The sequence below is a fragment of the Bos grunniens genome, chromosome 27 (genome assembly GCF_055505025.1).
Source record: "Bos grunniens cultivar Pamir isolate PY7600 chromosome 27, Bosgru_T2T1.0, whole genome shotgun sequence".
NCBI lineage: Eukaryota > Metazoa > Chordata > Mammalia > Artiodactyla > Bovidae > Bos > Bos grunniens.
This window is the reverse complement of record NC_141191.1, coordinates 28856734-28884011: the sequence shown is the minus strand read 5'-3', so window position 1 is coordinate 28884011 and position 27278 is coordinate 28856734. Positions and strand designations below refer to the sequence as shown.

Here is a 27278-nt window from a genome sequence, read left to right as displayed (position 1 = left end):
ATCACAAGATGGTGACTACAGCCATGAAATTAAAAGATTCTTGCTTCTTGGAAGAAAAGTTATGACCAACCTAGTTCAGTTCAGTTCAGTCGCTCAGTAGTGTCCGACTCTTTGCAACCCCATGAATTGCAGCACGCCAGGCCTCCCTGTCCATCACCAACTCCCAGAGTTCACCCAGACTCACGTCCATCGAGTCAGTGATGCCATCCAGCCATCTCATCCTCTGTCGTCCCCTTCTCCTCCTGCCCCCAATCCGTCCCAGCATCAGAGTCTTTTCCAATGAGTCAACTCTTCGCATGAGGTGGCCAAAGGACTGGAGTTTCAGCTTCAGCATCATTCCTTCCAAAGAAATCCCAGGGCTGATCTTCAGAATGGACTGGTTGGATCTCCTTGCAGTCCAAGGGACTCTCAAGAGTCTTCTCCAACACCACAGTTCAAAAGCATCAATTCTTCGGTGCTCAGCTTTCTTCACAGTCCAACTCTCACATCCATACATGACCACAGGAAAAACCATAGCCTTGACTAGACGGACCTTTGTTGGCAAAGTAATGTCTCTGCTTTTCAATATGCTATCTAGGTTGGTCAAGTGGGCCTTAGACAACATCACTATGAACAAAGCTAGTGGAGGTGATGGAATTCCAATTGAGCTATTTCAAATCCTGAAAGATGCTGCTGTGAAAGTGCTGCACTCAATATGCCAGCAAATCTGGAAAACTCAGCAGTGGCCACAGGACTGGAAAAGGTCAGTTTTTATTCCAATCCCAAAGAAAGGCAATGCCAAGGAATGCTCAAACTACCGCACAATTGCACTCAACTCACACGCTAGTAAACTAATGCTCAAAATTCTCCAAGCCAGGCTTCAGCAATACGTGAACTGTGAACTTCCAGATGTTCAAGCTGGTTTTAGAAAAGGCAGAGGAACCAAAGATCAAATTGCCAACATCTGCTGGATCATCGAAAAAGCAAGAGAGTTCCAGAAAAACATCTATTTCTGCTTTATTGACTATGCCAAAGCCTTTGACTGTGTGGATCACAATAATCTGTGGAAAATTCTGAAAGAGATAGGAATACCAGACCACCTGACCTGCCTCTTGAAAAATCTGTATGCAGGTCAGGAAGCAACAGTTAGAACTGGACATGGAACAACAGACTGGTTCCAAATAGGAAAAGGAGTACGTCAAGGCTGTATATTGTCACTCTGCTTATTTAACTTATATGTAGAGTACATCATGAGAAATGCTGGGCTGGAAGAAGCACAAGCTGGAATCAAGATTTCCGGGAGAAATATCAATAACCTCAGATATGCAGATGACATCACCCTTATGGCAGAAAGTGAAGAGGAACTAAAAAGCCTCTTGATGAAGGTGAAAGAAGAGAGTGAAAAAGTTGGCTTAAAATTCAACAATCAGAAAACTAAGATCATGGCATCCGGTCCCATCACTTCATGGGAAATAGATGGGGAAACAGTGGAAACAGTATCAGACTTTATTTTTCTGGGCTCCAAAATCAGTGCAGATGGTGACTGCAGCCATGCAATTAAAAGATGCTTACTCCTTGGATAAAAAGTTATGACCAACCTAGATAGCATATTAAAAAGCAGAGACATTACTTTGCCGATAAATGTTCATCTAGTCAAAGCTACGATTTTTCCAGTAGTTATATATGGATGTGGGAGTTGGATCATAAAGAAAGCTAAGCACTGAAGAATTGATGGTTTTGAACTGTGGTGCTGGAAAAGACTCTTGAGAGTCCCTTGGGCTGTAAGGAGATCAAATACTAAAGGAAATCAGTCCCGAATATTCATTGGAAGGCCTGATGCTGAAATTAAAGCTCCAATACTGTGGCCAGATGATGTGAAGAACTAACTCACTAGAAAAGACCCTGATGCTGGGAAAGACTGACGGCAGGAGGAGAAGGGGACAACAGAGGATGAGATGGTTGGATGGCATCACCGACTCAATGGACATGATTCTGAGCAAGCGCCGGGAGTTCGTGATGGACAGGGAAGCCTGGCGTGCTGCAGTCCATGGGGTCACAAAGAGTCGCACATGACTGAGTGACTGAACTGACCTGAACTAAACTACTTTGATGGTAAATGTGTTGACTTTTTTCCAGCTATTATGTCAGTTGGGTGCTTTACATATTTGTAGGGGTTTTCTTGTTTAAAGTGCCAATAAGAATTTTCAACCTGGTCCATTTCATCTAAATTACTGAATGTATGTGCACTGAATTATTCATAGTGTTTTCTCGTTATCCTTTTAATGTCTGTGAAATTCCTCTTTCATTCCAGATATTGGTAATCTGTCTCTTCTTTTTCTTTTTTTTTTCCCCTTTTTAGGAGTCTCTATCAATTTTATTGACCTTCTCAAAGAATAAGCTTTTGAGTTCAGTGCTTTTCTCAATTGTTTTCCTGTTTTCTATTTCACTGATTTGGTCCCTCATCTTTACTCTTTCCTTTTTTTTTTTTCTTCCTTTAAGCTTACTTTAACCCTATTTGCTAGTTGCTTAAGGTAGAAGCTTAATTACTAATTTGAAATCCTTCTTCTATTTAAGTATTTAATGCTCTAATTTTCCATTTCAGTATCACTTTAGTTCTATCCCATACATTTTGCATTTTCATTTCATTCAGTTCAAAATATCTTCTGACTGAACTTGTGACTTTCTCTTTGACTAATGGATTATTTAGTAGTGTGTTGGATAAAAAGTTATGACCAACCTAGATAGCATATTAAAAAGCAGAGACATTACTTTGCCGATAAATGTTCATCTAGTCAAAGCTACGATTTTTCCAGTAGTTATATATGGATGTGGGAGTTGGATCATAAAGAAAGCTAAGCTAAGACTTTCTCTTTGACTAATGGATTATTTAGTAGTGTGTTGCTTAATTTCCAAGCATTTGGAGACTTGCCTCTTATCTATTGATTTGTAGTTTCATTCCATTTTAGTTAGAAAATATATTCTGTATAAATACAAATCTTTTAAATGTGTTAATACTGGTTTTATGACCCAAAATACAGTCTGTTTTCATGAACATTACACTTGCACCTGAAAAGAAAGTGTAGTTCCTGTTGACAAATGGTCTATAAAATTCAATGAGATCCAGATTTCAGACCTGTTAATCCTTACAAACAGCATGAGCCAATTCCTTAAAATCAACCTCTCTCTCTCCTTTATTCTCATTCTCTGTGTATATGTGTGAGTATGTGTGTGTACCCAAATGTGATGTGTTTCTCTAGAGAACCCTGACGGACACATTCGTGAATTGACCGTTTTATCATCATGTAATATCCTTTTGTAACCCTGGTAATATTTTTTCTCCAAAATCTTCATTATAAGACATTAAAAATAACTCCAGCTTTCTTTTGATTAATGTCTTCATGGTATACAGTTTTTCATCTTTTTTTTTTTCAATTCTTATTTATTTTTTACTTGGAATTTAACTGCTTTACAATGTCTGTATCCTTTTATTTTTAATTAACTTATATAATTATATCTGTAGTGAATATACTGTGGACTGCATATGGTTGGGTCATATTTTTAAACCAATTCTAACAATTTCTTTAAATGGAGTTTTTAGACCATTTACAGTTAATATAACTATTGATATGTTTAGATTTAGGTCTACCATCTTATTGGTTTACCTCTTTATAAAAGTAAAACGTTGTAATACTGCTTGCTTTGTCCTCTTTTTAAATAAATAAATTCATTATTTAGTTTTTTTTAAAAACTGCAATACATATCATTCAATAAAAAATCAATTTAAAATCATTTGAAAAGGAAAAGAAAGAAACAAAGGAAGATTTTTAGAATGTCCATCTAGAAGAAAAAGGTACCTGGACTTGCAATTATCACAGCAGTTTTCAGTTCCCATAATTCCTACGGAGGCCTTTCGTAGTTGTTTGTCTTCAAAATGAGACAAGATGATTCTACCCATGAGAAAATTTTAAATTAAATAAAAGAACAAAAACATATATGTTAAATTCATTGTTGAAAATAATGAGAAATCAATATTAACTGACTCAGCTGGAATCTCATTATTTGGCTTCACTTTATTGAGGCACAAAGAAAGTTGACTTAAAAATTCAGCACATATGTAACACCAGCAAATATTTTCTAAGTATTTCTAATTATTCTGTAAAACATTTTTCTTAAGAGTATCATCTATATATCCTTGTTATTGAGTGATATAAAATAAACAATACTTACTGTCGCCTACACTTGCTGGAATAAAGATATTTTTCCATCTTTCCCATCATCTTTAATTTGTATAATCGAAACTTTTCATTGCGTATCTCACTAAGGAGGCACCTGTCAATTAAAAATATCACAGTAATATTAAAATTGTACTAGCACTTTATTTCATTTATTTATTACTGCTTATTTTTTGTAACTTAAAATATCTACACCACTAACAAGATAAAGAATATTTCTATCATCTCAGAAAGTTATTGGATCCCTTTCCAGTCAATGCCCCCACAAGAGCTAGACATTTTTCTGATTTTTTATGAAAACTGCCTTTGAAAGAATGTCACCTATGTCCAAATATCAACTGTTTCATTGCCTATTAAAAACTGGTTAACACTCTAAAGGTTTTCACTTTGGCTTATGTGCTACTTCCTTTTTTGGCAATCGTTCTACTGTTCATGAATTTTTACCTTTTTCCAGTAAAAGATTATTCTTAAAGTTATTTTACATGAGAAACTAAGGCATCTAATCTATACAAGGAATACTGAAAACACTCATGATCCAAATATGAGCCTTTACCACTTCAGCTCTTCAGAAAACCTCTCAGCCTTCTAAAAACTACCTCTTTGTATTATGGGGTTTTACAGGACATCACTGCACATGGAAAAACAGACTGGTTTCAAATTGGGAAAGGAGTATGTCAAGGCTGTATATGGTCACCCTGCTTATTTAACTTAAATGCAGAGTACATCATGTGAAATGCTGGGCTGGATGAAGCATAGCTGGAATCAAGATTGCCAGGAGAAATATCAATAACCTTATACGCAGATGACACCACCCTTATGGCAGAAAGCAAAGAACTAAAAAGCCTCTTGATGAAAGTGAAAGAGGAGAGTGAAAATTTGACTTAAAACTTAACATTCAAAAAACTAAGATCATGGCATCTGGTCCCATCACTTCATGGCAAATCTATAGGTAACAATGGAAACAGTGAGAGACTTTATTTTGGGGGGCTCTAAAATCACTATAGATGGTGACTGCAGCCATGAAATTAAAAGACACTTGCTCCTTGGAAGAAAAGCTATGACCAACCTAGACAGCATGTTAAAAAGCAGAGACATTCATTACTTTGCCAACAAAGGTCTGTCTAGTCAAAGCCATGGTTTTTCCAGTAGTCACGTATGGATGTGAGAGTTGGACCATAAACAAAGCTGAGCGCCAAAGAATTGATGCTTTTGAACAGTGGTGTTGGAGAAGACTCTTGAGAGTCCTATGGATAGCAAGGAGATCCAAGCAGTCAATCCTAAAGGAAATCAGTCCTGAATACTCACTGGAAGGACTGACGTTGAAGCTGAAACTCCAATACTGTGGCCACCTGATGAGAAGAACTGACTCACTGGAAAAGACCCTGATGCTGGGAAAGATCAAAGATGGAAGAAGGGGACGACAGAAAATGAGATGGTTGGATGGCATCACCGACTCGATGGACATGAGTTTGAGTAGGCTCCAGGAGTTGGTGATGGACAGGGAAGCCTGGCATGCTGAAGTCCATGGGGTCACAAAGAGTCAGACACGACTGAGCCACTGAACTGACTGACCAGACATCAGAAAATTATCAAAATTAAGTTCCTTCCTCAAACTTCTTTTCCCATAATGCTGAATTTATATAAACTTTTAAAATAACACGGAAGACTTTTTTTTAAAGTACTGCTGCTATACCTTATGCTGACTCTCTTAATTTTACTCTTCTATGAAGATATTCCATGACTATCACATATTAGATGATGAGAATCTCCCAAATAGTTTTTGCATATCTTTCCAAGAATAAATATAAGTCTGAGTTGAACAGGTTACAAATACTTCAAAAGAAAACAACAAAACCTACAAGATCTAGATGATAATACTTCTCATCAAAAGGGAACTGACTCACTCATATTTTGACTATACAACCTTCTGACTGATAAAAATACTGATAGAAGTACAATTCTTAAGGAAGATACCAAGAGGGAATCCAGTTAAGAGAATTCTGGCAAGTCTGAACACACAAATGACCTCTGATTCAAAAACTTCCTTATCCTTTGACACCACCAACCACCGTGCCCTTCCATGTAATTTCTCTAAAAAGTCTCTTCCAACAACTGACTCTAGTTCCTAGTTCAGCCATCCAATCTCATTCCTAGCTCCTGGGCTAAAATTCAGTCCCTATTTTGCAATGATTCGTTTGTTTAAGTCACCTCCTTTTCCTCAGAAAGAGCAAAGGAAGCAAATGCCCACTCTGAGAACAAGATCCCTCATTTTTGGTTCCAGTGACCAATATTTAACACATCAGTTTTGCTAACAAATTGAAGGAAATAAAAGAACAAGTTTCTAACAACAAATCAAATGAATATTTGTTCTTCTTCTGGGACCATCAAAATAGTTAAAGTATAATATTCCACAGAATAAAAAGAAGTTGAAAAAGAATAAATATTCTGAAAGCAATACCCAAACTAGAAATCAGTTGGAGCCAGTGGAAGATTTATTAAACTGAGATTAATTTGCAAATTATTCCCTTTAAACAAAGATTACAGTAACTATCTGGGTTTTGACTGTTTCAAATAATGACTAGCAACTGTAGACACTGAGACTTTGCCAACGGTATGGCTTCTACGATAAAAAAATTTTAGTTGCATATTTACACTGATGACCAGACAAGTTTCTTCTCTTAGTCACAGGATTCTAGCATAAGACAGGCTCTAAACATTTTGTGAATTACAGTGATCTTTTCATTTGAAAATCAGCTATTCCACTTATTCTAAAACTCTCTTTTCTCTAATAGAAGAGGTTTGTCATAGGATAGCACAGATTTGGGCCTCGACCCTCGCTGAAATATTTTTTTATGCTGATTAACCCTATAGTTTTATTTCCTTTAGTATGGATACAAAGAACAACCTGTCTGTATTAAAGATTCAAGTATGGGTTTTCTGGCAACACTATTTGATTACTACTCACTGTTAACCTCTGTTAAATCTTAATGAGATAACCATTTAAAATATCTTTGAGACTCAGATAAACAGAAACTGTATCCACTGATGAACCCGCCAAGCCACAATACAAAACCTAAGTTGTTAAGTCTTCAGCATCTAACACAATGCACAAATAAAATCAGAGCTGGTAGGAATCAACTTACATTTGATACAATCCCAAATGTTTTTAACAACCCCAAACTTAATAGTGGTATACAAAGCTGTGTTCTATCCCAATTACTTTAAATTAGTTTATAAAAAGCTTTACAAAGACACTAATGTCAAAAGCACAACCTTAAGAAACAAAAGCTACTGATACTCCTAAAAGGAGAGGCTTAAAATTTATAGCCAACATTCTTACCTAATTAATCCCTATTCTTCTCTCATACCTCAAGTTAACTCACTAGTTCCTCAAGGAAGCCTTACCTGATCTTTATAAGTGGGTAAACACACACCCAATATTACACTGGCTACTCAAGGCAAATTTCCTTCATAGCATGTAGTAGCTATACCATTACACGTATTTGCTCGATCCTTTCCAAAAGAACTTTTGGTTATTGAAATTTTCAAACACAAACAGAGCAGTAAAATGAACCCTATGTACCCACAGTTGTATGATTCTGTGATTAAGATCTGTCATTCCCATTATATAGTAAACTCTATAAAAACAGGTACTATTTATCTGCTGCTACTCTGCTAAGTCGCTTCAGTCGTGTCCGACTCTGTGCGACCCCATAGACGGCAGCCCACCAAGCTTCCCCTTCCCTGGGATTCTCCAGGCAAGAACACTGGAGTGGGTTGCCATTTCCTTCTCCAATGTATGAAAGTGAAAAGTGAAAGTGAAGTCGCTCAGTCGTGTCCGACTCTAGCGACACCATGGACTGCAGCCTACCAGGCTTCTCCGTCCATGGGATTTTCCAGGCAAAAGTACTGGAGTGGGTTGCCATTGCCTTCTCCAGTACTATTTATATCTGCTTTTATTTACCATTGGATACTCAGCACAGAGCATAATGCTTGGGACATAGTGTTAAAAAAAAACTGCTGAGCACTAAATAAAAATAAAACTGTATTAGATAAGCACTCTCACCATTTCAATAAAATGGGCTAATAAGTCCACCACATACGTGTTTCTTAACTTTTTTTCCCTATGGGTAAAGGAATAAATTGGTAAATCCTGCCACTAAAATTCTGCAAGATGAAGTCTTCCTTTCAACATCAATCTCACAGAACATAAGTGCCAACAAAATACCTGTTTAGTATTTAAGTAGTAAGGCTTTCCTGCCTCTAAACACTAAGCACAATATTTTTCCATGGCAGTCAGTCAGTACAGAGCAACATGATCACTCAGACAGGCAAGGACAGCGGACATGCTCTCACAGAACAAACAAAAGAAACAAAAATGGTAATTAGAGCCAAACTGGAATTGACAGAAGTCATTTGGAATAAGCACCATGGCAGCATGAGAAAACAAAAACAAAATAAATGGTATCTAAAGTAAATATGGCTGAAGACATATCAAAACTTGAGAGAACTGAAGAGAAAACCAAATCATCAACGAACAATATTTTGAAAGTGTTTCACAAGATCTACGTTACATTCCCAGTATAGTGCTGGTTTAGTTAAATCTTCACAGTAAAACATGTATAGATGAAATTAGTTCATCGCGGTAACTCACCACAAATCTTCTTAAACATCTTGGGTTTTCTTTTGGTTTTAAATGCACTTACACATATTAGTTTAAATTTTGAATGTTGCCTCCAATACTTTAAGAAATCTGCAAGGGTGAAAGTAATGAATGTTTTTACCTATTTAGGTTCATGTCTGCTGGAGCCCAAAGAACGTGACAAGAACTTTGAAGTCCATCTCGGCCAGCTCTACCAATCTCCTGGTAATAGGATTCCATTTCCTTAGGAGCACCATAATGAATGACTTGGCGAATGTCAGCCTTATTAATGCCCATTCCAAAAGCTACGGTAGCTATGACACACTGAGAATAAATAACAACATAGTTAAACGTTTAGCAGAATTAAAACATGTTTCCCTTTGGTAAGTACAATTAGTTCATTCATTACAGTCCCTGGCATGCTACTGAATTTAATATGAAAGTGAATTTAGAAAGATGGTAATGATAACCCTGTATGCAAGACAGCAAAAGAGACACAGATTTATAGAACAGTCTTTTGGACTCTGTGGGAGAGGGCGAGGGTGGGATGATATGTGAGAATGGCACTGAAACATGTAAATTATCATATGTGAAACAAATCGCCAGTCCAGGTTCAATGCATGAGACAGGGTGCTCGGGGCTGGTGCACTAGGATGACCCAGAGGGATGGGATGGGGAGGGAGGTGGGTTCAGGATGCAGAACACATGTATACCTGTGGCGGATTCGTGTCAATGTATGGCAAAAACCACTACAATATTGTAAAGAAAATAAATAAATAAAACTGAAAAAAAAAAAGAAAGTGAAAGTGAAGTCACTCAGTCATGTCTGACTCTACAATCCCATGGACTGTAGCCCGCCAGGCTCCTCCATCCATGGGATTTTCCAGGCAAGAATACTGGAGTGGGTTGCCATTTCCTTCTCCAGAGGCTCTTCCTGACCCAGGGATCAAACCTGGGTCTCCAGCATTGCAGGCAGACTCTTTACCGTCTGAGCCACCAGGGAATTTAATATAATTTTGACAGCTTAAGAGATTATCTGCCCAATTTACAGATTTAGGACTGGTGACCATCAAATAGGATTTGTTCCCTCTCTACAAAAAGGAGCAAATATCATGGTTCTTCTGAATGCATATAAATATAGGACACAAAAGAGACTCTTAAAATATATATTAAATGAGCCTTTGGGTTATTCTGAAGTTTCAAGACTGCATCTCAATTTTTCTAGCAGTATTCTAAGGTAGAAAGACAGGTATGGGGCATGCTCAGTTGTGTCCGATTCTTTGTGACCCCATGACTGTAGCCCACCAGGCTTCTCTGTCCATAGGATTCTTCAGGCAACAATTTTGGAGTGGGTAACCATTCCCTCCTCCAGAGGAGCTTCCCAACCCAGGGGTCGAACCCTGGGTCTCCTGCGTTACAGGAGGATTCTTTACCATCTGAGCCACCAGGGAAGCCTAAAGGTAAGAGGAAGCTGCTCATAAAGAGATAGAATGAAATATGCATTTCTCTCTGCAAATTTAAAAGGATAAAACTGGTATAACAGGAATGAACATACAGAGGTGAGATTTACATGCCTAGGGGAGATTTTAGGCCAAAATTAGTGATAATTGTCAAAAAAAAACCTAAATACATTTCTTGAAAGGTATTAATTAGAATACAAAAAAATGTACAAGTAACTCTAAATATACTACATGCCTTACATATAAAAAGCATTTATAAAGAATACATAAACATAATATTTGGGTATATTGATCTAGTCAAAATTATGATATAAATATATTGGGAAAAGAGGGGGTAGAAACTTGTAGACGCAATGAGAAGGGCAGGAAGGGATGTCAAAGAGCTATGCGTTCACCTTTCATAGTGGGGAATTGAGAGATAATGCCTAAATCTAACAGGCAGATAATAAGTACACTAAGTAGGAGCAGTACAAGCAAATTATTGCAAGATACAGTGGCAAACACCAAAGGAATAAGCTCAAAAAGCTGAGAGCAGGAGAAAGAAGCAGGAAGGAATGATGACTTGTGCTTTTCATTTTAAACACCAGAAAACTACTTAGTTTGTTAAACTATGTGTGTGTATAAGTGGTAAATATTAAAGTGCCATTTGAAACAAAAACGTGTTAAGATGTACCAAGAGCAGAAAAAAAAGAAGGAAGGAAGGATAAATAAAGGGAAGTATGAGAAATATGAGAGAAAAATAAACATAGGAATGGAAATAATATTAAGAAAAAGCTTTGTGTGAATACAACTATCAGTTTTGCTATATTTGAGTAAAAAAGCAATCTAATAATAATTCCAGTATTTATTTTTTAAATGTTATTTCTTATTCAATTTTTCCAACTTTATTGATATAAATGAATTATAACATTGTGTAAGTTTACCATATATAACATGATTTGATATACATATATATTGTGACGTGATCGATAACCTCAGTAAGGTTAATACCTCCATCACCTCACATGATTACTGTGTGTATATGTATGTGTGTCTGTGTGTTTGTATGATGAAAATTTTTAAGATCTAATTTTTTTCATGATATTGTCTTTAAAAGAGATTAACCTATTCTACAGATATGATTTTCAAAATATCGTTATAACCTCTCAGGTGTAAATGAAAATACTTTATCAAATAATTTACTCATAACCTCATCCCAAAAAGGAAACGAATTCAAGCCATCTAGAAAAGGCAAATAAAATACAAAGGACATAAAATTAAAAGTCAGGATTAAAAGACTGATCACAGACTCAAAACACAAATCTACATCCAAATGTGGTTAGATTTCATCATGAAAAATAGGAAAGAAAAAAATCTTAGTCTTCCTCGTGTCCCTGGGAGATGTTTCTATCTAAATAAATAATTAGTAATAATACAACAAGACAGAAAAACCACTGGTCAATTATTGACTCAAAGATCAATTGTTAAGATTTAGTAAGCAGCAGCTAATGAACTTTATCTGATAATTTTCAAGCTTCAGAGCTAATAGAATAAACATACAAGCATTTAAGAATTTGGATAAAACCTCTATTCCAGGCAGCTGTGATAGCTGTTCTTGCCTTTGGAAAGAAGAGGAAGAAAGAGGACAGATGCCTTCAGGCAGATATGCGCTGCAGCGTGACAATGTCAGTGAGCTGCATATGCAGAGTTCTAGATTCATAGGAGATGGATGATCTATTGGACAGAAAATGCAAAACGGAAGTTAAGTTCCTCTCAATTTGAGATGGGGACTATTCCAGGAGTATATTGACAGGGGGTGGATATGTTGATAGTGTTGATTTAAACCTACTTACATGTTTGAATTGAAATCATCCAAAATAATCTGTGTGACACCCGCTGAACCAGGATTCTAACCATAAGAAATCTCAGCTGCAGCACTTCTTGTGAACTTCATCAATACCTTTCTTCTCTCCTTCAGACCAATCCTACTTAGTGCTCCCAGTCTAGTGTTTCTATAATACTATTATCTTGCTCAAAAACAGAGCAGTATGTCACAGTGGTTTTCAAGTTTTGTTTGGCAGAATTCTGAAGATTCTAAGACAACCCCCAAGACACTGACATGGAGACAGGGACGTTCCTGGACTTGATTCTCCATCACATCAACTTCAACAAGGCCATTCTACTTTAATCTGCTTTACCTGTCAGATGGAATGTCATTTAAATAAAAAGTCCTACAGCTTATCTGGAAAAAATAAGGGAACTTCATACCAACTCCAGCTTGCCTCTCTGCAAGTTTTAAGATCCTCTCTAACCTGGCCAAACAACCAATTCAACTCTCTTCCTAAGTCTTCACCAGATCCTGCCATTTTACCTATACTCTGCGTCCTCCTACTCCATACTTCCCTTTTCTCCAACCATTGCAAGCTACTCACAATTCCTTGAACCCAGTATGCTCTCTTATACCAAAGTGCCTTGCACATATCAGTCCTTCTTTCAGGAGTTGTATAATCAATTCCTTATCCTTCATCACCCCCTAGCCATGCATACCTGATGAACTTCTATTCACTTGTTCAGATTCTACTCAAACTGCTTATTCCTGGGTGTACAACTCCATTTGACAATCTACCTTAACAGCTAGTGTTCCCTCCTCTGTGAACCTAAACACCATTCTATGTACAGGCTGCCATTTATACTTGCCTGCAACAGTTTTCTTACCTATCTATCTCCCATATTCTACACCAATTCTATCAGAATGACTGCTTTATGCTCATCAAAACGGTACTCAAATCTATATGCATGAATGAATCACATGGATGTACACCTAAAAGTTTTTAATACACATTGCTGTTTTTCCATTTTTGTGCTCGTGCTCAGTCATGTTGAACTCGACCCCATGGCTCCTCTGTCCATGGAATCTTCCAGGCAACAATACTGGAGTGGGTTGCCATTTCCTACTCCAGGGGATCTTCCCAACCCAGGGATCAAACCCGCATCTCTTACGTCTCCTGCACTGGCAGGGGGATTCTTTACCACTGCAATTTTAAACAAATAATATTTCAGGATTAAATTATGAAGTTCAATTCCAACTTTAAAGAAATTTTTGTTTAATTTTTAATATAGTTGACTTACAATGTTTTTTTTTTATAATGTATTAGTTTCTGCTGTACAGTAAAGTGAATCAGGTATACATATATCCACTCTTTTTTAGATTCCATTCCCATATAGGTCATTACAGAGTACTGAATAGTTACTTGTGCTGTACCATAAGTTCCTATTAGTTCCTATTTTATATATAGTATGTATACCTGAAATTAACAATACATTGTAAATCAACTATAAGATCCACTTTAAAAAAAATTAATTAGAAAACAAAAAACATTATCCCTCCATGGAGGGGCAGGGGCAAGGAAGTTGGGGAACACAACAAAGATATTCAATAAAGACTCCATAAATAGCTATTATAGAAATATCTGTTTCCAGTATGGGGAAAAGACAGTCATGATGATCCATCTTCACACCTGAATTTCATCTCTCATGAACCTATGATGAACTTGCTTCCGTAAGTTAATACTCAGTCCTGCATGGTATGTTCCACAGGCTAACTTCAGTTTTTTAAGTTCAGCTGTAACTTGCTCTGTCATTTTTCTGGAAGGACAATAGATGATAGTTGGACCTTCAAACTCCCAAGCAGAACTAAAGAAAAAGAAGAGCAAAAGGACAAATATATATATATATGTTGGAGTTTTACATGATTTAATTTCCCCTTCTTTTTAAATTTTTAATTTAATTTCATTTTTAAATTTTAATTTACATTTTCCTTTTAGTAAAAAACTGAAAGGAGAACGCATATAAAAAACAATGATATATTTAACAAAAATCTAAAACATTTTGGACACTCAGATGTGGAAATAAATTATGTTAAACACAAATACCACTGACTTCAGTTTTTTGTTCAAATTAAAACCAGAGACAGGTTTATTTATTGAAGCACAAGCCTTGCTAAAAACCGGCAAACTAATGGAAATACAATTACCATCCTTTTGGAAATGCAGAACTCTAGTTTAACAATTACTCTTCATTTACACAGGAAATGTAATATTTACATAGGAGAATAAAATTTTTACATTATTCTTATCTTTCTTATGATTGTAAAATTCAATTTCTACATGTTAACCAAAAAAGCAAGAACTTTCATGTAATAATAAAAGATCATTTATATAGTTCAAAGAAGCATTTATTGGTAATCTTAAGGCTATGTTATAGAAAATAACATGTTAGCCTATTTTAGAAACCTGCACTTATTAAAAGTTTAAATGATGATTTTGTAGAATATTTAATTCCTCAATATATTCATTTACATAAATACATTCATTTATGCTGACCCAACGAATATAAAAAGAACATACCCCTTAGATTTAGAAAGTTATTTTATTTAATTTTTAATGCATATAACCTGTGATACAATTTTAATTTTAGGAATCTATTTTACAAATATACTTAAAGATCAGCCAAAAGATACATACAAATATTCATGGCAAAACTATGATAATGAAAAATTATCTAAATGTTCATGATCATACACATTCATACTATGAAAGTGAATCAAATATTTAAAAAGTAAATGTATAAAAACCTTTAAGAAGGACTATGGTAAAAATCATTGAAAACTTAGAAAAATAATGCAGCAATTTTACTCTAAGAGTCTTAACTAAATAATCTACCCAAAGTAATTTTTGAGAGTGACCAAATGGGCTTCCATGTCAAAATTTCACTCCATGGAGTGAAAAAAAAAATGCAAATTATCTTTTTAATGTACAAGAATCTCATTAAAAAAATATTTTTCAAAGAAGGAAAAACTGTGCACCAAAATGTGAATACTGTAACATCTTAAATCATTAAGGCCTAATTTAAGAAAACACAATATACAGAAAGATAAGAGATACAAAAAGGAGGAAAATTGCAGACAAAATGGACATACTACAACACCATTTCTGTGGGAAGCTAACAACAACAATTGAGAGCACATATTTGCATAGTCTAAGACAAAGAACAGAACCTATAAAGCTAAATGCAAAAATGTCAGCAGTGAAAAGTGAGCAATGGGATTGGAGGATCTAGGTCCTCTTCAGTTTACATGCATCTGTACTGTTCAAACTGATACTAACAATATGGATCGCTTTTTACATAAAAAAAAAGTAGAAAATATGAAAATTTGAATTTATAGAACCGAAAAATCAAAGCAGTGAACATTCCTATTGACTACATCAGTGAAATGACTGGAAGAAGGGCCTTGGTCTTTGTCTTTTCTGCCAAAAGAATTCATAAGAGACGAGCATTTATTGGAGGCAAAGCACGTGTGGGAGAAAACAAAGGCAAACTCATAGAGTGAGTTGCCCCCAATAGGGGGGCTTAGATTGCTTATATGAGGGCACTCTTCAGGTTATGTCTGGCCAGTCATCTTGCTTGTTCCCATATTTGGCCTGTCTCAGGGTTCTTCCTTGGTCAGCTCGAAGGTTTTTGGGAGGTTGGCAGGACGTATTATGGGCTGGCATCTCTTCCTTCCTTTTCCCCTCCCCTAGAGTTGCATTATCCAGAATTCCTTAGAGGACAACGAGGACATTCTCTGCACACGTCGGGATGAGAAACCCCCTTGACCACAGCAAGAGGAAATTGTGGTCTCAGGGCCCAGTGCTCCTGATGGCATCTTCTCTCAAAGTGTAAACTGGAGACTGTTTGCAGCAGCTCAGCCTGGGGCCCGCCTATTGCCTACCTCACATCCCCTCTGAGATTCCTGGACCCCAGGGAATTTTTATTGGGAGGATGCAGGGCAAAGGTCCACCTTCTGTAGCTTCTTCAGGCTGGCATTGGGCTCGTGGGCCACAGAACTCTCATCCTGCCTTGCCACGGAGCCCCAGGGAGACCTCTGCTGTTGGTCCAGAAGATCTGTCTCAGGGAGTGGCTAGAACCCCTGAATAACCATCATCTTGACATGGAACTGCTGCCACCTCGAAGAAATAAACTTAACATACCAGATGCGTGGCTTTTGTCAACTGGGAAGACTCAGAGCAGGAGCTCTGATGGATCTTCCCAGCCCAGGAATCGAGCCTGCATCTCTTATGTCTCCTACATTGGCAGGTGGGTTCTTTACTACTAGCGCCACCTGGGAAGCCCAAGGTATAGAATGTCTTTTTGTCTTTGGAATATCTAGGCCTGCTGCTGCTGCTGCTGCTGCTGCTGCTGCTGCTGCTGCTGCTAAGTCACTTCAGTTGTGTCCAACTCTGTGTGACCCCATAGATGGCAGCCCACCAGGCTCCCCCATCCCTGGGATTCTCCAGGCAAGAACACTGGAGTGGGATGCCATTTCCTTCTCCAATGCATGAAAGTGAAAAGTGAAAGTGAAGTTGCTCAGTCGTGTCCGACCCTCAGTGATCCCATGGACTGCAGCCTTCCTAATACAGATTATTTTCTATGGATCCCATGTATTGAACTTGTTGCTTTGAGATCTGCGCCTTTTTCTGGGAGACCCTATAATCTCGAGTCCCAAGGAAATTAAGAATTTCAATGGTGTTCTGATCTAAGGCCTCCATGGAGGAGCTACATATCTACATACTGTAGAACAGGCCCTTCTTTTAGGCATATTTCCCCTAGTTTCTTTCCTAGGGCCTGGGCAAGCAAGTGTGGGCTGTCTCAAAACCCCTAAAGCAACACTGCCCAGGTATATTGTTGCATCTGACCCAAGTGGGAGTTGGTCCACTCAAAGGCAAACTGATACTGTGAAGATGAACAGATACTGTGAAGATGAGAGATGAACTGGGATGCAAAAGAAGGCATCCTTGAGGCTGAGCACAGTAAAACATTTAGCATCCTGAGGGAGCTGGACTAAGATGCTATAAGGATTAATCATAAGGGGATGTATAGGAACCACTCTATCATTTACTGCTCAGAGGCCATCCACCATGCTATATTCCTCATTTGTATTTAACAAAAAAAAAACGTAGAGGGGGTGCTGCTCGGGACCTCCTAACCATAATACGGTCAGGGAACTCAGAAGGTCTCTCCCCATTAGTGGGGTAGGACACTCAGTGACAACCAAAAAGGCATGTGAGCCCACTTCAGTTCAGTTCAGTTGCTCAGTTGTGTCCAACTCTTTGCGACCTCATGACTGCAGCACGCCAGGCTTCCCTGTCCATCACCAACTCCTGGAGTTTGCTCAAGCTCATGTCCATCAAGTCAGTGATGCCATCCAACCACTTGATCCTCTGTTGTTCCCTTCTTCTGCCTTCAATCTTTCCCAGCATCAGGGTCTTTTCTAATGAGTTAGCTCCGCATCAGGTGGCCAAAGTATTGGTGCTTCAGCTTCAGCATCAGTCCTTCCAATGAATATTCAGGACTGATTTCCTTTAGGATTGACTGACTGGATCTCCTTGATCAGTCCAAGGGACTCTCAAGAGTCTTCTCCAACACCACAGTTCAAAAGCATCAATTCTTTGACGCTCAGCCTTCTTTATGGTCCAACTCTCATATCCATACATGACTACTGGAAAAACCACAGCTTTGACTATACAGACCTTTGATGGCAAAGTAATGTCTCTTCTCTGCTTTTTAATATGCTGTCTAGGTTAGTCATAGTTTTTCTTCCAAGGAGCAAGTGACTTGATTTCATGACTGCAGTCACCATCTGCAGTGACTTTGGAGCCCAAGAAAATAAAGTCTCTCACTGTTTCCATTGTTTCCCCATCTATTTGCCATGAAATGATGGGACCAGATGCCATGATCTTAGCTTTCTGAATGTTGAGTTTTAAGCCACCTTTTTCACTCTCCTCTTTCACTTTCAAGAGGCTCTTTAGTTCCTCTTCACTTTCTGTCATAAGGGTTGTGTCATCTGCATATCTGAGGTTATTGATATTTCTCCCAGAAATCTTGATTTCAGCTGTGCTTCATCCAGTCTGGCATTTCACATGATGTACTCTGCATATAAGTTAAATAAGCAGGGTGACAATATATAGCCTTGATGTACTCCTTTCCCAATTTGGAACCACTCTGTTGTTTCACGTCCAGTTCTAACTGTTGCTTCTTGATCTGAATACAGATTTCTCAGGAGGCAGGTCAGGTGGTCTGGTATTCCCATCTCTTGAAGAATTTTCCACAGTTTGTTGTGATCCACGCAGTCAAAGGCTTTGGCGTAGTCTTTAAAGCAGAAGTACATGTTTTGCTGGAACTCTCCTGCTTTTTCTATGGTCCAACAGATGTTGGCAATTCGATCTCTGGTTTCTCTGCCTTTTCTAAATCCAGTTTGAACATCTAGAAGTTCTCTGTTCATGTTTAACTGAAGCCTCACTTGGAGAATTTTGAGCATTACTTTGCTACCATGTGAGATGATGAGACCAAATACTGTTCAAACTGGCAAATGTGATTCCAGTGAAGTAACAGATGTGAGGCTTTTCACTGACACCTGTCACTGTGCAGCTTTTAGAGAAAAAAGGTCCAGAGTAAGAAGTGAGGCGAATCAGTGGCTTCTGTATCAATTAAAAAATCGATCTTCTTTCCACCACATCAGAGATGACCCAGGCTCCTTGATGGAGACAGACATCTCAGGGCAGGTGTGGGGGAAGCTGCCGGGACACCTCAGGAGCCCAGCATGGTCATCTCAGAAGCAGGAGTCCCTCTTCCTCTTCAGGATCAAGCCTGTCTACAGACTGGGCATGGCCTAGGAGGCTCCTTCTGGCATCCACGGGCCCAGTGGTCAGTTGACTTGCCTTTGAAGCATTCCCTCTTGTTGGTGTAACCTCTGGACTGATGGCTGATACCTGCTGTCCCCTCTTAGTGGCCCTGAAGTTGCAAAGCGTGTCCAACAGCAACCGTTATCAGCTGAGCTTTGGCTCTGGCCTGCCTCAATTCACATTGAGTTCTTTTCTTCTCCTCAGCTTGATTTTTTACCCCAAAAGCCACCTCTAGCAGGTGGGGCATCAGGGTTTGTGGCCCTGATTGTAACATTTGAAGTTTTCGCCTATTGTCATAGGGGCGAACTGAATGATAAAAGGTAGTCCCAGTAGGGACTGACCCTCAGGAGTGGAGGTATCTATGTTAGTAAACGTTCTAAAAGCCTCCACAAGTTGTCCCCAAAAGAGGGCTGGATTTTCTTTTCTCTTGGGTCACTTCTTTGACCCTTTCATAGCTGACTGGTTTTCTAATGCATTCCTCATTCCTTCTAATAGGCACTGAATAATGTGGTTCCTGGCCCTCATGCCCACCAGGAAATCATCATCCCAAGAGGTACTCTGCATCCCCAGCATATCATAAACGCTGGGTTGGGCCCTGGCAAGCTGCTCAGTGTGCCCCGAGGCTGCCGTCCAAACCCTCTGCTTCTCCTCACAGGTACAGCAGGTAGTGAGGATGAGTTGGATGTCCCTCCAGGCTAAACCAAATGCCAGGGTTAGGGGCTGAAATCCTTCAGTAAACCTACTAGGGTTTTCAGAAAACTGGCCCAGTCTTCGTTTGCACTCTGCTGAATCAGTTAAAGAGAAGGGCAGGCGCACTCAGACTGTGCTTTCGCCATTTGCTGCTTCCCTGGGAGGACACATTCTCCCTGATCCTGGGTGACTGGAAGGCCCACCTATGAGATACCTCAGTGGCGGGATTAGCTTTTTCATCCTGGGGTCACTTAAGTTCAGTTGCTTAGTCGTGTCTGACTCTGTGACCCCATGTACCGCAGCATTCCAGGCCTCCTTGTCTATCACCAAATCCTGGAGTTTACCCAAACTCATGTCCATTGAGTCAGTGATGCCATCCAACCATCTCATCCTCTGTCATCCCCTTCTCTTCCTGCCCCCAATCTTTCCCAGCATCAGAGTCTTTTCAAATGAGTCAGTTCTTTCCATCAGGCGGCCAATGTATTGGAGTTTCAGCTTCAATATCACTCCTTTCGATGAACTTCCCCATTGAGAGTTGGGGGAAGTTAAATGAGGACCGTCTAGAATGCTGGGAGAATTCTCTGGTTCCCCAGGCCTCTGAGCTGCACAGAGCGAGACTCCAGTAAAGGGACATGAAGGCCTGGACACAGGGAACCTCAGTCCATTGTTCCAGCCTGCAGCAAGAACAATCCAATTGCAAGATGGTATGATAATTTACAGACCCATTTTGGGGCCATCTTTCTCCATCACCCAAATTATATAAAAGGCAGTAAGTATTACAGAAAAACTTAAGTTTTTCTTTTCTTAGCCCATCTAATTTAAATAGCTTCCAGTTCTTAAGGAAACAGCCCAGAGGTGTTCCCTCTGACTTAGGAGGGGGTCCCCTCATGTTGAACAACCTGCAACCAAGAACAAAGAGGCTAACCTAGAAAAGTAATCCGGCATCCTGGAAACATTTACCAGAAGGCTTTAATCTAGATGGGCTTCCCTGGTGGCTCAGATGGTAAAGCTTCTGCCTGCAATGTGGGAGACCTGGCTTCAATCTCTGGGTCAGGAAGATCCCATGGAGAAGGAAATGGCAACCCACTCCAGTACTCCTGCCTGAAAATCCCATGGACTGAGGAGCCTGGTGGCTATAGCCCTTGGGTTGCAAAGAGTCAGACATGACTGAACAACTTCACTTTCTTTCTTTTAATCTAGAAGGGGTCCAGGCCTGAATCAGATGTCTTTGGCTGAACTTAGTTCCCTGAATAGAGAAAAATGTTGCAGTTGCCAGGGACTCCCTGGGGAGGTTATTTTGATTGTACAGTCTTATGATTATTTTTCCAACACTGGGATGTATTCTCCGGGACCAGGCATCTCAAAGATTCAGGTGTGGCAGCATGAAATCAACCAGCCCAAAATGGCTGTTGTTATTAACAGAAGCAAAGCTCGTGTGGAAGAGCACACAGGTGAACTCACAGAGTGAGCTGCACCCAATGGGGGTGGCATGGATCGCTCATATGGGGCAGTCTTCCGGGTTGTCTCTGGCCAATCATCTTGCTTGTGCCCATATCTGGCCTGACTCAGGGTCCTTCCCGGTGGGTATGCACAATTCTCAGCAAAGATGGATTCCAGTGCAAAAGTTTCAGGGAGGTTGGCAGGACGTGTTACGGGCTGTCGCCTCCTCCATCCTTCGACCCCTCCCCTAGAGCTGTGTCATATGGAATTCCTTAGGGGACAGCTGAGGGCTTTCTCTGCACATCGTGTCAGGCTGAGAAATCCCCTTAACCATAAGAATGAGGAAACTGTGGTCACTGTCTCAGGGCCCAGTGCTCCTTCTGGCATCTTATCTCAAAGTGTCAGTGGGAGACTGGCTGCAGCTACTCAGCCTGGGGTCTACCTGTCTCCTACCTCACTATTACAAGAGGATTCATTATTTTGCCAAGAGGTTTACTAAAGACTGTTATTTCCTCATAACATAACATAACTTTCTGAGAGGGGAAAAAAAAAATCTATCCTCATGTAATCAAGTTAGATAGGTGAGACAGGCTTATTTAAATTAAACGCATCATGCATAGAGAAAACAAATAAGTTAAGACTTTAAGAAACATGATGGCTCAATGAAGAGAAAAAATGTGAATACAGATAAACAAATAGTAGAATTAAATGAAAGGAAGGAAATGAAGATAACAGGTAACACCTTGAAGTCTTAACTTACCCTCCATCGCAGTGCTCATTAAGAGGAAAATTTTTTTCTTTTTTTCTTTGTTTCTGGCCAAGTCACATGGCGTGTGGGGTCTTAGTTACCCGACCAGGGATCAAACTCATGCTGCCTGCAGCAGAAGCATGGAGCCCTAACCACTGGACTGCCAGGGAATTTCCAAGAGGTAAACTTCTATTTGTCCAAGTTCTACAGAGAACATTCTGACTCTTCAAGGTTCCCTGCTACCACAACTCTTCTTGGAAGATGCAAAACAGGTGCAAAATCATTTCGGATTTGCTTTTAGAAAAACCAGTCATAGTCAGTATCAAAATCTTTGGATGGTCTTAGGAAAGAGGGAGCCACAAAAAAAGGAACACCAAGACTCAGGGGATATGCTCTCAGGTGATACATCAACTGTATACAGATGCCTGAGGAGCAAGGAGGTCTGTTAAGAGAGGCTATATTAGTCTGAGCTAAAAAGTAATACAAACCTTCTCACCTCGTGAGAAGAAATCATTTATTTAAGATATGATAAGAAGACAATATAATCGCAGTGTCACAGTGTTGGGGGGGAAAAAGGCAAGCACAGTTTCAAAAAAGATAGGTTTCAAGCACCACAGAGCTTGAGAATACTATGGACTGAAAAGGATCAAGTATTAGGAAAGTAAATAAGGATCTGATTGTGGAGATGCTAACGTAAAATAAACAGCCTTCTCCAAGACAACATTTTACCTTTAGGACAGAAAAGAAGTGTAGTACAATGTGTATTCACTTTGGAGAGATTCCCTAGAGCAGCCAGAACACTCAAAATACATTCATTATCTGCGTGCTTTAACCTGAACACAGGACAGTCAAGCCAACAGTGAATTCTATATTTAAATTCACCCTAAAAGACCTTAAGAGTTACTTTAGGGTTTCCTAACCTAGGATGAATCTTCTTTTTATTACTTTCTGAGAAGGAAAATACTAACAATGTTCTTTAAATTCTATTTTCCTAGATTTGCTTTGTATTTGTATGGATAGGACAATTATTTCCATTTACTCTAACTTCACATTTCATAATGGGAAAATTATAAGTTTTTCACTGAGAAAACAGATCAGAGAAGCTTTCTTGGCATACACATAAAATGTCCAAAAACAAAATAAATAGGAAGAAGTGCTAGTGACAGTTTCTACATCAGTAAAATGAAAATAATATGCAGCTTACAGAACAGTTATAAAAATCAAACTAGATCATTTACATGAAGCACCTAGAATACTACTTGATACATGATATGGGCTCAAAAAGTATTTAAATTCCTTAAAACTCAAGTTAGTCATATAACTAGTGAACTAGGCAGAATTCAGATAACAGACTCATTTGCTTTTTTTTTTAAATTTGTCACTTATTAAGAGTGTAGTGATAGTCACTCAGTTGTGTCCGACTCTTTGCAACCCTGTGGACTATAGGGTCCATGGAATTCTCCAGACCAGAATACTGGAGTGGGTAGCCTTTCCCTTCTCCAGGAGATCTTCCCAATCCAGGGATCAAACCCAGGTCTCCAACCCAGGTCTCCCGCATTGCAGGCGGATTCTATACCAGCTGAGCTACCAGGGAAGCTCATTAAGAGTGTATGTCCTCTTCAAATAACAGCATGGAGTATAAAAACATAAGAAAAATTAGTTTCTCCCTTCCTCAGTCACTGATTATATAACATCACACTTGAACTGAAGCTAAGTAGAATTTCAAATATGTTAAATATACATTCCAAAGAGATAAGTTTTAAAAATAAAATAATTTTTTATAAAGAACAAAATAGTTACCAAAATTTATCAACCATGAAATGCTCACCTTGACTTACAGACAAGAAACTGCTTCAGATCCTGGAGGATGTCTCCTGTTTTTCGTCCAACTTCTAAATACAAGTTTGGTCGATCAAAACCAGTACAGGTTATCTGAGGATCCTTCAGGTTTAAGCAACATACAATGTCTTCTCGGACTGAAGAACCTGCCGTAGCAGTCAGTGCAACAATTGGAACCTGAAACAAGGAAAAGGGATTTTTAACAAAGGAGAGAGGTTGTTAATTCCCAACATTTCTATTGCCTTCTTAGAAAGACACTGGAAGACAATTACAGGAAGAATAGAGAACAGTGATAAAAATGAAACTTTAAAATTATTCTTTCAAAGAAGAAGAAAAACACTCTCTTCTTGTTTCTCAGCCTTCTAAGAAATCATTCAAACACTAAACTCATAAGATTTCTAAATGCAATTTCTATCTAAAGTTAAATCCACTTATTAGCTATCTACCTCTCCATTTATTACTTATACATTTATAACAGTGCCGGGACAAATGAGGGGTAAGTTACGTCTTATCTTTGATAATCTATAATTCATAAATTATAAACCCTGCACTCACTGAAAATTTAGCCATACCGAGCCCAACCAAGGCTCTTGTTTTACTCCTATACTAACTACACTGGTATATGGCTTTTCAGATCTAAAATAATAGCTCTCAATTACCTGGATAACCTCTCAACAGTTTTAAATGGTTAATTGTGGCATACAATATAAAAGGAAAATGCAGAAAATAAGACATCTAGTATTAACTGATTCCTTGAGCAACCAAGTCATGTTCTATTTTCAGTACAGTAGACTTCTAGATTTAATTTTTTCATCACTATTATCACTGGGAGTATTAATCAACTATGCAATCATTTCATAATCAGAAAAACTCTTCCTATATAATTAGCTGCTTGATATCCAAGATTACAACTTTCTGAATACTTTTTGGCTTATTATAAAATATGGTAAATAATATGCTCATAACACAGCTCTTCAGATGCAATACATTTACCCTGCAAATCAGTTGAAGCAATTACTGTACATAAGTGAAAATTTAAGTACAATTTGTAAAAATGCAATTACAGAATTTGAAAAAAGATACAATTTATTAAAAACTGTAAACTACTTTTATAATCAATATAGCTTTATTAAACTGAAAACTATCTCAAAGTTCATGCAAGGAAAAATCAATTAAGTCTGGGAGCAGTTTTTAAATGGAAAAAAATGATAACCAAAATCAATGTGACCAGTTAACTGACATTTTGATATTCTCTAGCCTTAAATTCTGTGACATTATTAAAAAACACCCCAAATCAACTTAATTGATTTTTGGTTTACAATCAGACTATTCTCTGAATTTAGAGAGCATCTGCCTAATAACATATAGGAACAGGCCAATTTATAAAGAAACTAGTTTCTCTAATCAAGGCTTAATATATATGGCTTAATATATATGTATATACCTGCTATATATCTTTATAGCAAACAAAAGTATCTGTATCAAAAATATGGCTGAGAATAAGGGAAGTTCAAACACTGAATTTTCCAGGACACGAACATTCTCACCTTACCACAATGAAGCATTTCCATCAGTTTAACTGTTACTCAAACAATTTATAAAGGAACTAAAAAAATGCTTGGTATTTAACTGCATATACAGATAAATACAGACGTTTTCAGGATAGATAAGAGGGCCTGGTTCATTTCTATGCAGTATCACGAAAGAGCAGACAAGCAATGCTTTTGCGAAAAAAAGGAAACAAGCATGAACCTGACACATTTTGAAGAAGTTAGTAGAAAAATCAGGCAAAATAGCAGCACAGTAGTATAAGAATCTGGCTCAGAAACAGCTGCCTCAGTTCAAAGCCAGCTTTCGCCACTAACGAGATGTGAGATTTTGAGCTGCTTATTTTAGACACATTGGCTGCACTGTACAACGATCGAAGCCATGCCCCCTGAGGTGGAAGTGCTGAATCGCCAGGGAATTCCCATGAGCTATTTACTTCATATTCTAAACGCTGGTTTCCTCATCTCTAAGATGGCTACAACAACAGCAACAACCTCAGAAAGTCACTGTGAAGAGCAAATGGGATAAAAGGTCTAATATGCGGAATATAACGGCACAGTACACAGAAGGCAAGTGACAAGTGTCAGCTATTACTGACATTATTATGGAACATCTGAAAAGAATTCTACACAAGAACTCCGGAGACACGGCCACTACTCTCAGATGTGCCACTCACTCTGGCAAGAGCTAACTTCTCTCGGCCTCAGTTTTTTCATCAAAATGTGAGATGGAGAGGGCTACTGGATGTTAACCTCTCTTCTAACTTAAAAATTCCCATTTTGCCACGAGAAACTCCTTATTCTAGTGACCAGCTAACAGAGAAAATCACCATAAATGATTCATTCCTTTGCCGACATCCTAGAAAGGCACAGTTAAGAATGTTGCTTCCGTAACTTAGAAAACACAGTAAAGTAATGGAATGCACTAAATTTAAAGGAACAGTATTTACTTTCACTTCAGAAGTGAACAAAAATGTTTTTGCTTAGAAACTCTGGTGCTTTATGATATTTAAAAGAAGTAAACTAGGGTAAAGCTTGAAAATAACACTCAGGTTGGCTAGGAGAAAGATGTATCCATACATCCTGGTTTGCTGGGAAGCTCTCAGTTTATCTAGTCATCACAGCATAGTTCTTCTAATTGGAGGCTAATTACTTTACAATACTGTAGTGGTTTTTGCCATACATTGACATGAATCAGCCATGGGTGTACATGTCTCCCCCATCCTGAACCCTCCTCCCACCTCCCTCCCCATCCCATCCCTCAGGGTTGTCCCAGTGCACCAGCTTTGAGTGCCCTGTTTTAAGCATCGAACTTGGACTGGTCATCTATTTCACATATGGTAATATACATGTTTCAATGCTATTCTCTCAAATCATCCCACCCTCGCCTTCTTCCATAGAGTCCAAAGTCTGTTCTTTATATTACAGCATAGTTCTTAACAGCTTCAACTTTTTAATTTTTAAAAGCAAACTGGTATGGTTGATAAATTACCTTGTCACTCAGTTTTATCAAGTTCACAACTCACGAGACTTGTTCTTTAAATTGGCAAATCTTGGTTTCTTTGGTAATAAGTACAAAGTTTTGATGAAAAAAGCAATAAAATGTAAATTAGTCTTGTGACTATAAATCTAGGAATGCCTTAAGACATATACTTCAATGGTGCTACCACTACAAATTCCAAGAACTGTTACTATTCCATTTGCCTCTGAATTTGGGTGGTGGTGGTGCTGCTGCTGCTGCTGCTAAGTCGCTTCAGTCATGTCCAACTCTATGCGACCCCAGAGAAGGCAGCCCACCAGGCTTCCTCGTCCCTGGGATTCTCCAGGCAAAAACACTGGAGTGGGTTGCCATTTCCTTCTCCAGTGCATGAAAGTGAAAAGTGAAAGTAAAGTCGCTCAGTCGTGTCCGACTCTTCATGACCCCAGGGACTGCAGCCCACCAGGCTCCTCCGCCCTCGGGATTTTCCAGGCAAGAGTACTGGAGTGGGGTGCCATTACCTTC

General features: G+C 38.6%; 1 protein-coding gene across 9 annotated transcripts in view; it reads right to left on the bottom strand.

Annotated features, from left to right (window-relative positions):
* Nucleotides 1–27278, bottom strand: part of WRN (WRN RecQ like helicase) — a 126702-nt gene that overhangs the window by 34260 nt on the left and 65164 nt on the right. For all 9 annotated transcript variants that reach the window (XM_086380936.1, XM_086380933.1, XM_086380934.1 and 6 more), the window contains 5 exons: nucleotides 23719–23906; nucleotides 13811–13985; nucleotides 8996–9177; nucleotides 4207–4308; nucleotides 3834–3926 (listed from right to left, as the gene is read on the bottom strand). In XM_086380936.1, coding sequence (XP_086237062.1) covers nucleotides 3834–3926; nucleotides 4207–4308; nucleotides 8996–9177; nucleotides 13811–13985; nucleotides 23719–23906 — 740 coding nt within the window. The remainder of the gene's footprint in view (nucleotides 1–3833; nucleotides 3927–4206; nucleotides 4309–8995; nucleotides 9178–13810; nucleotides 13986–23718; nucleotides 23907–27278) is intronic.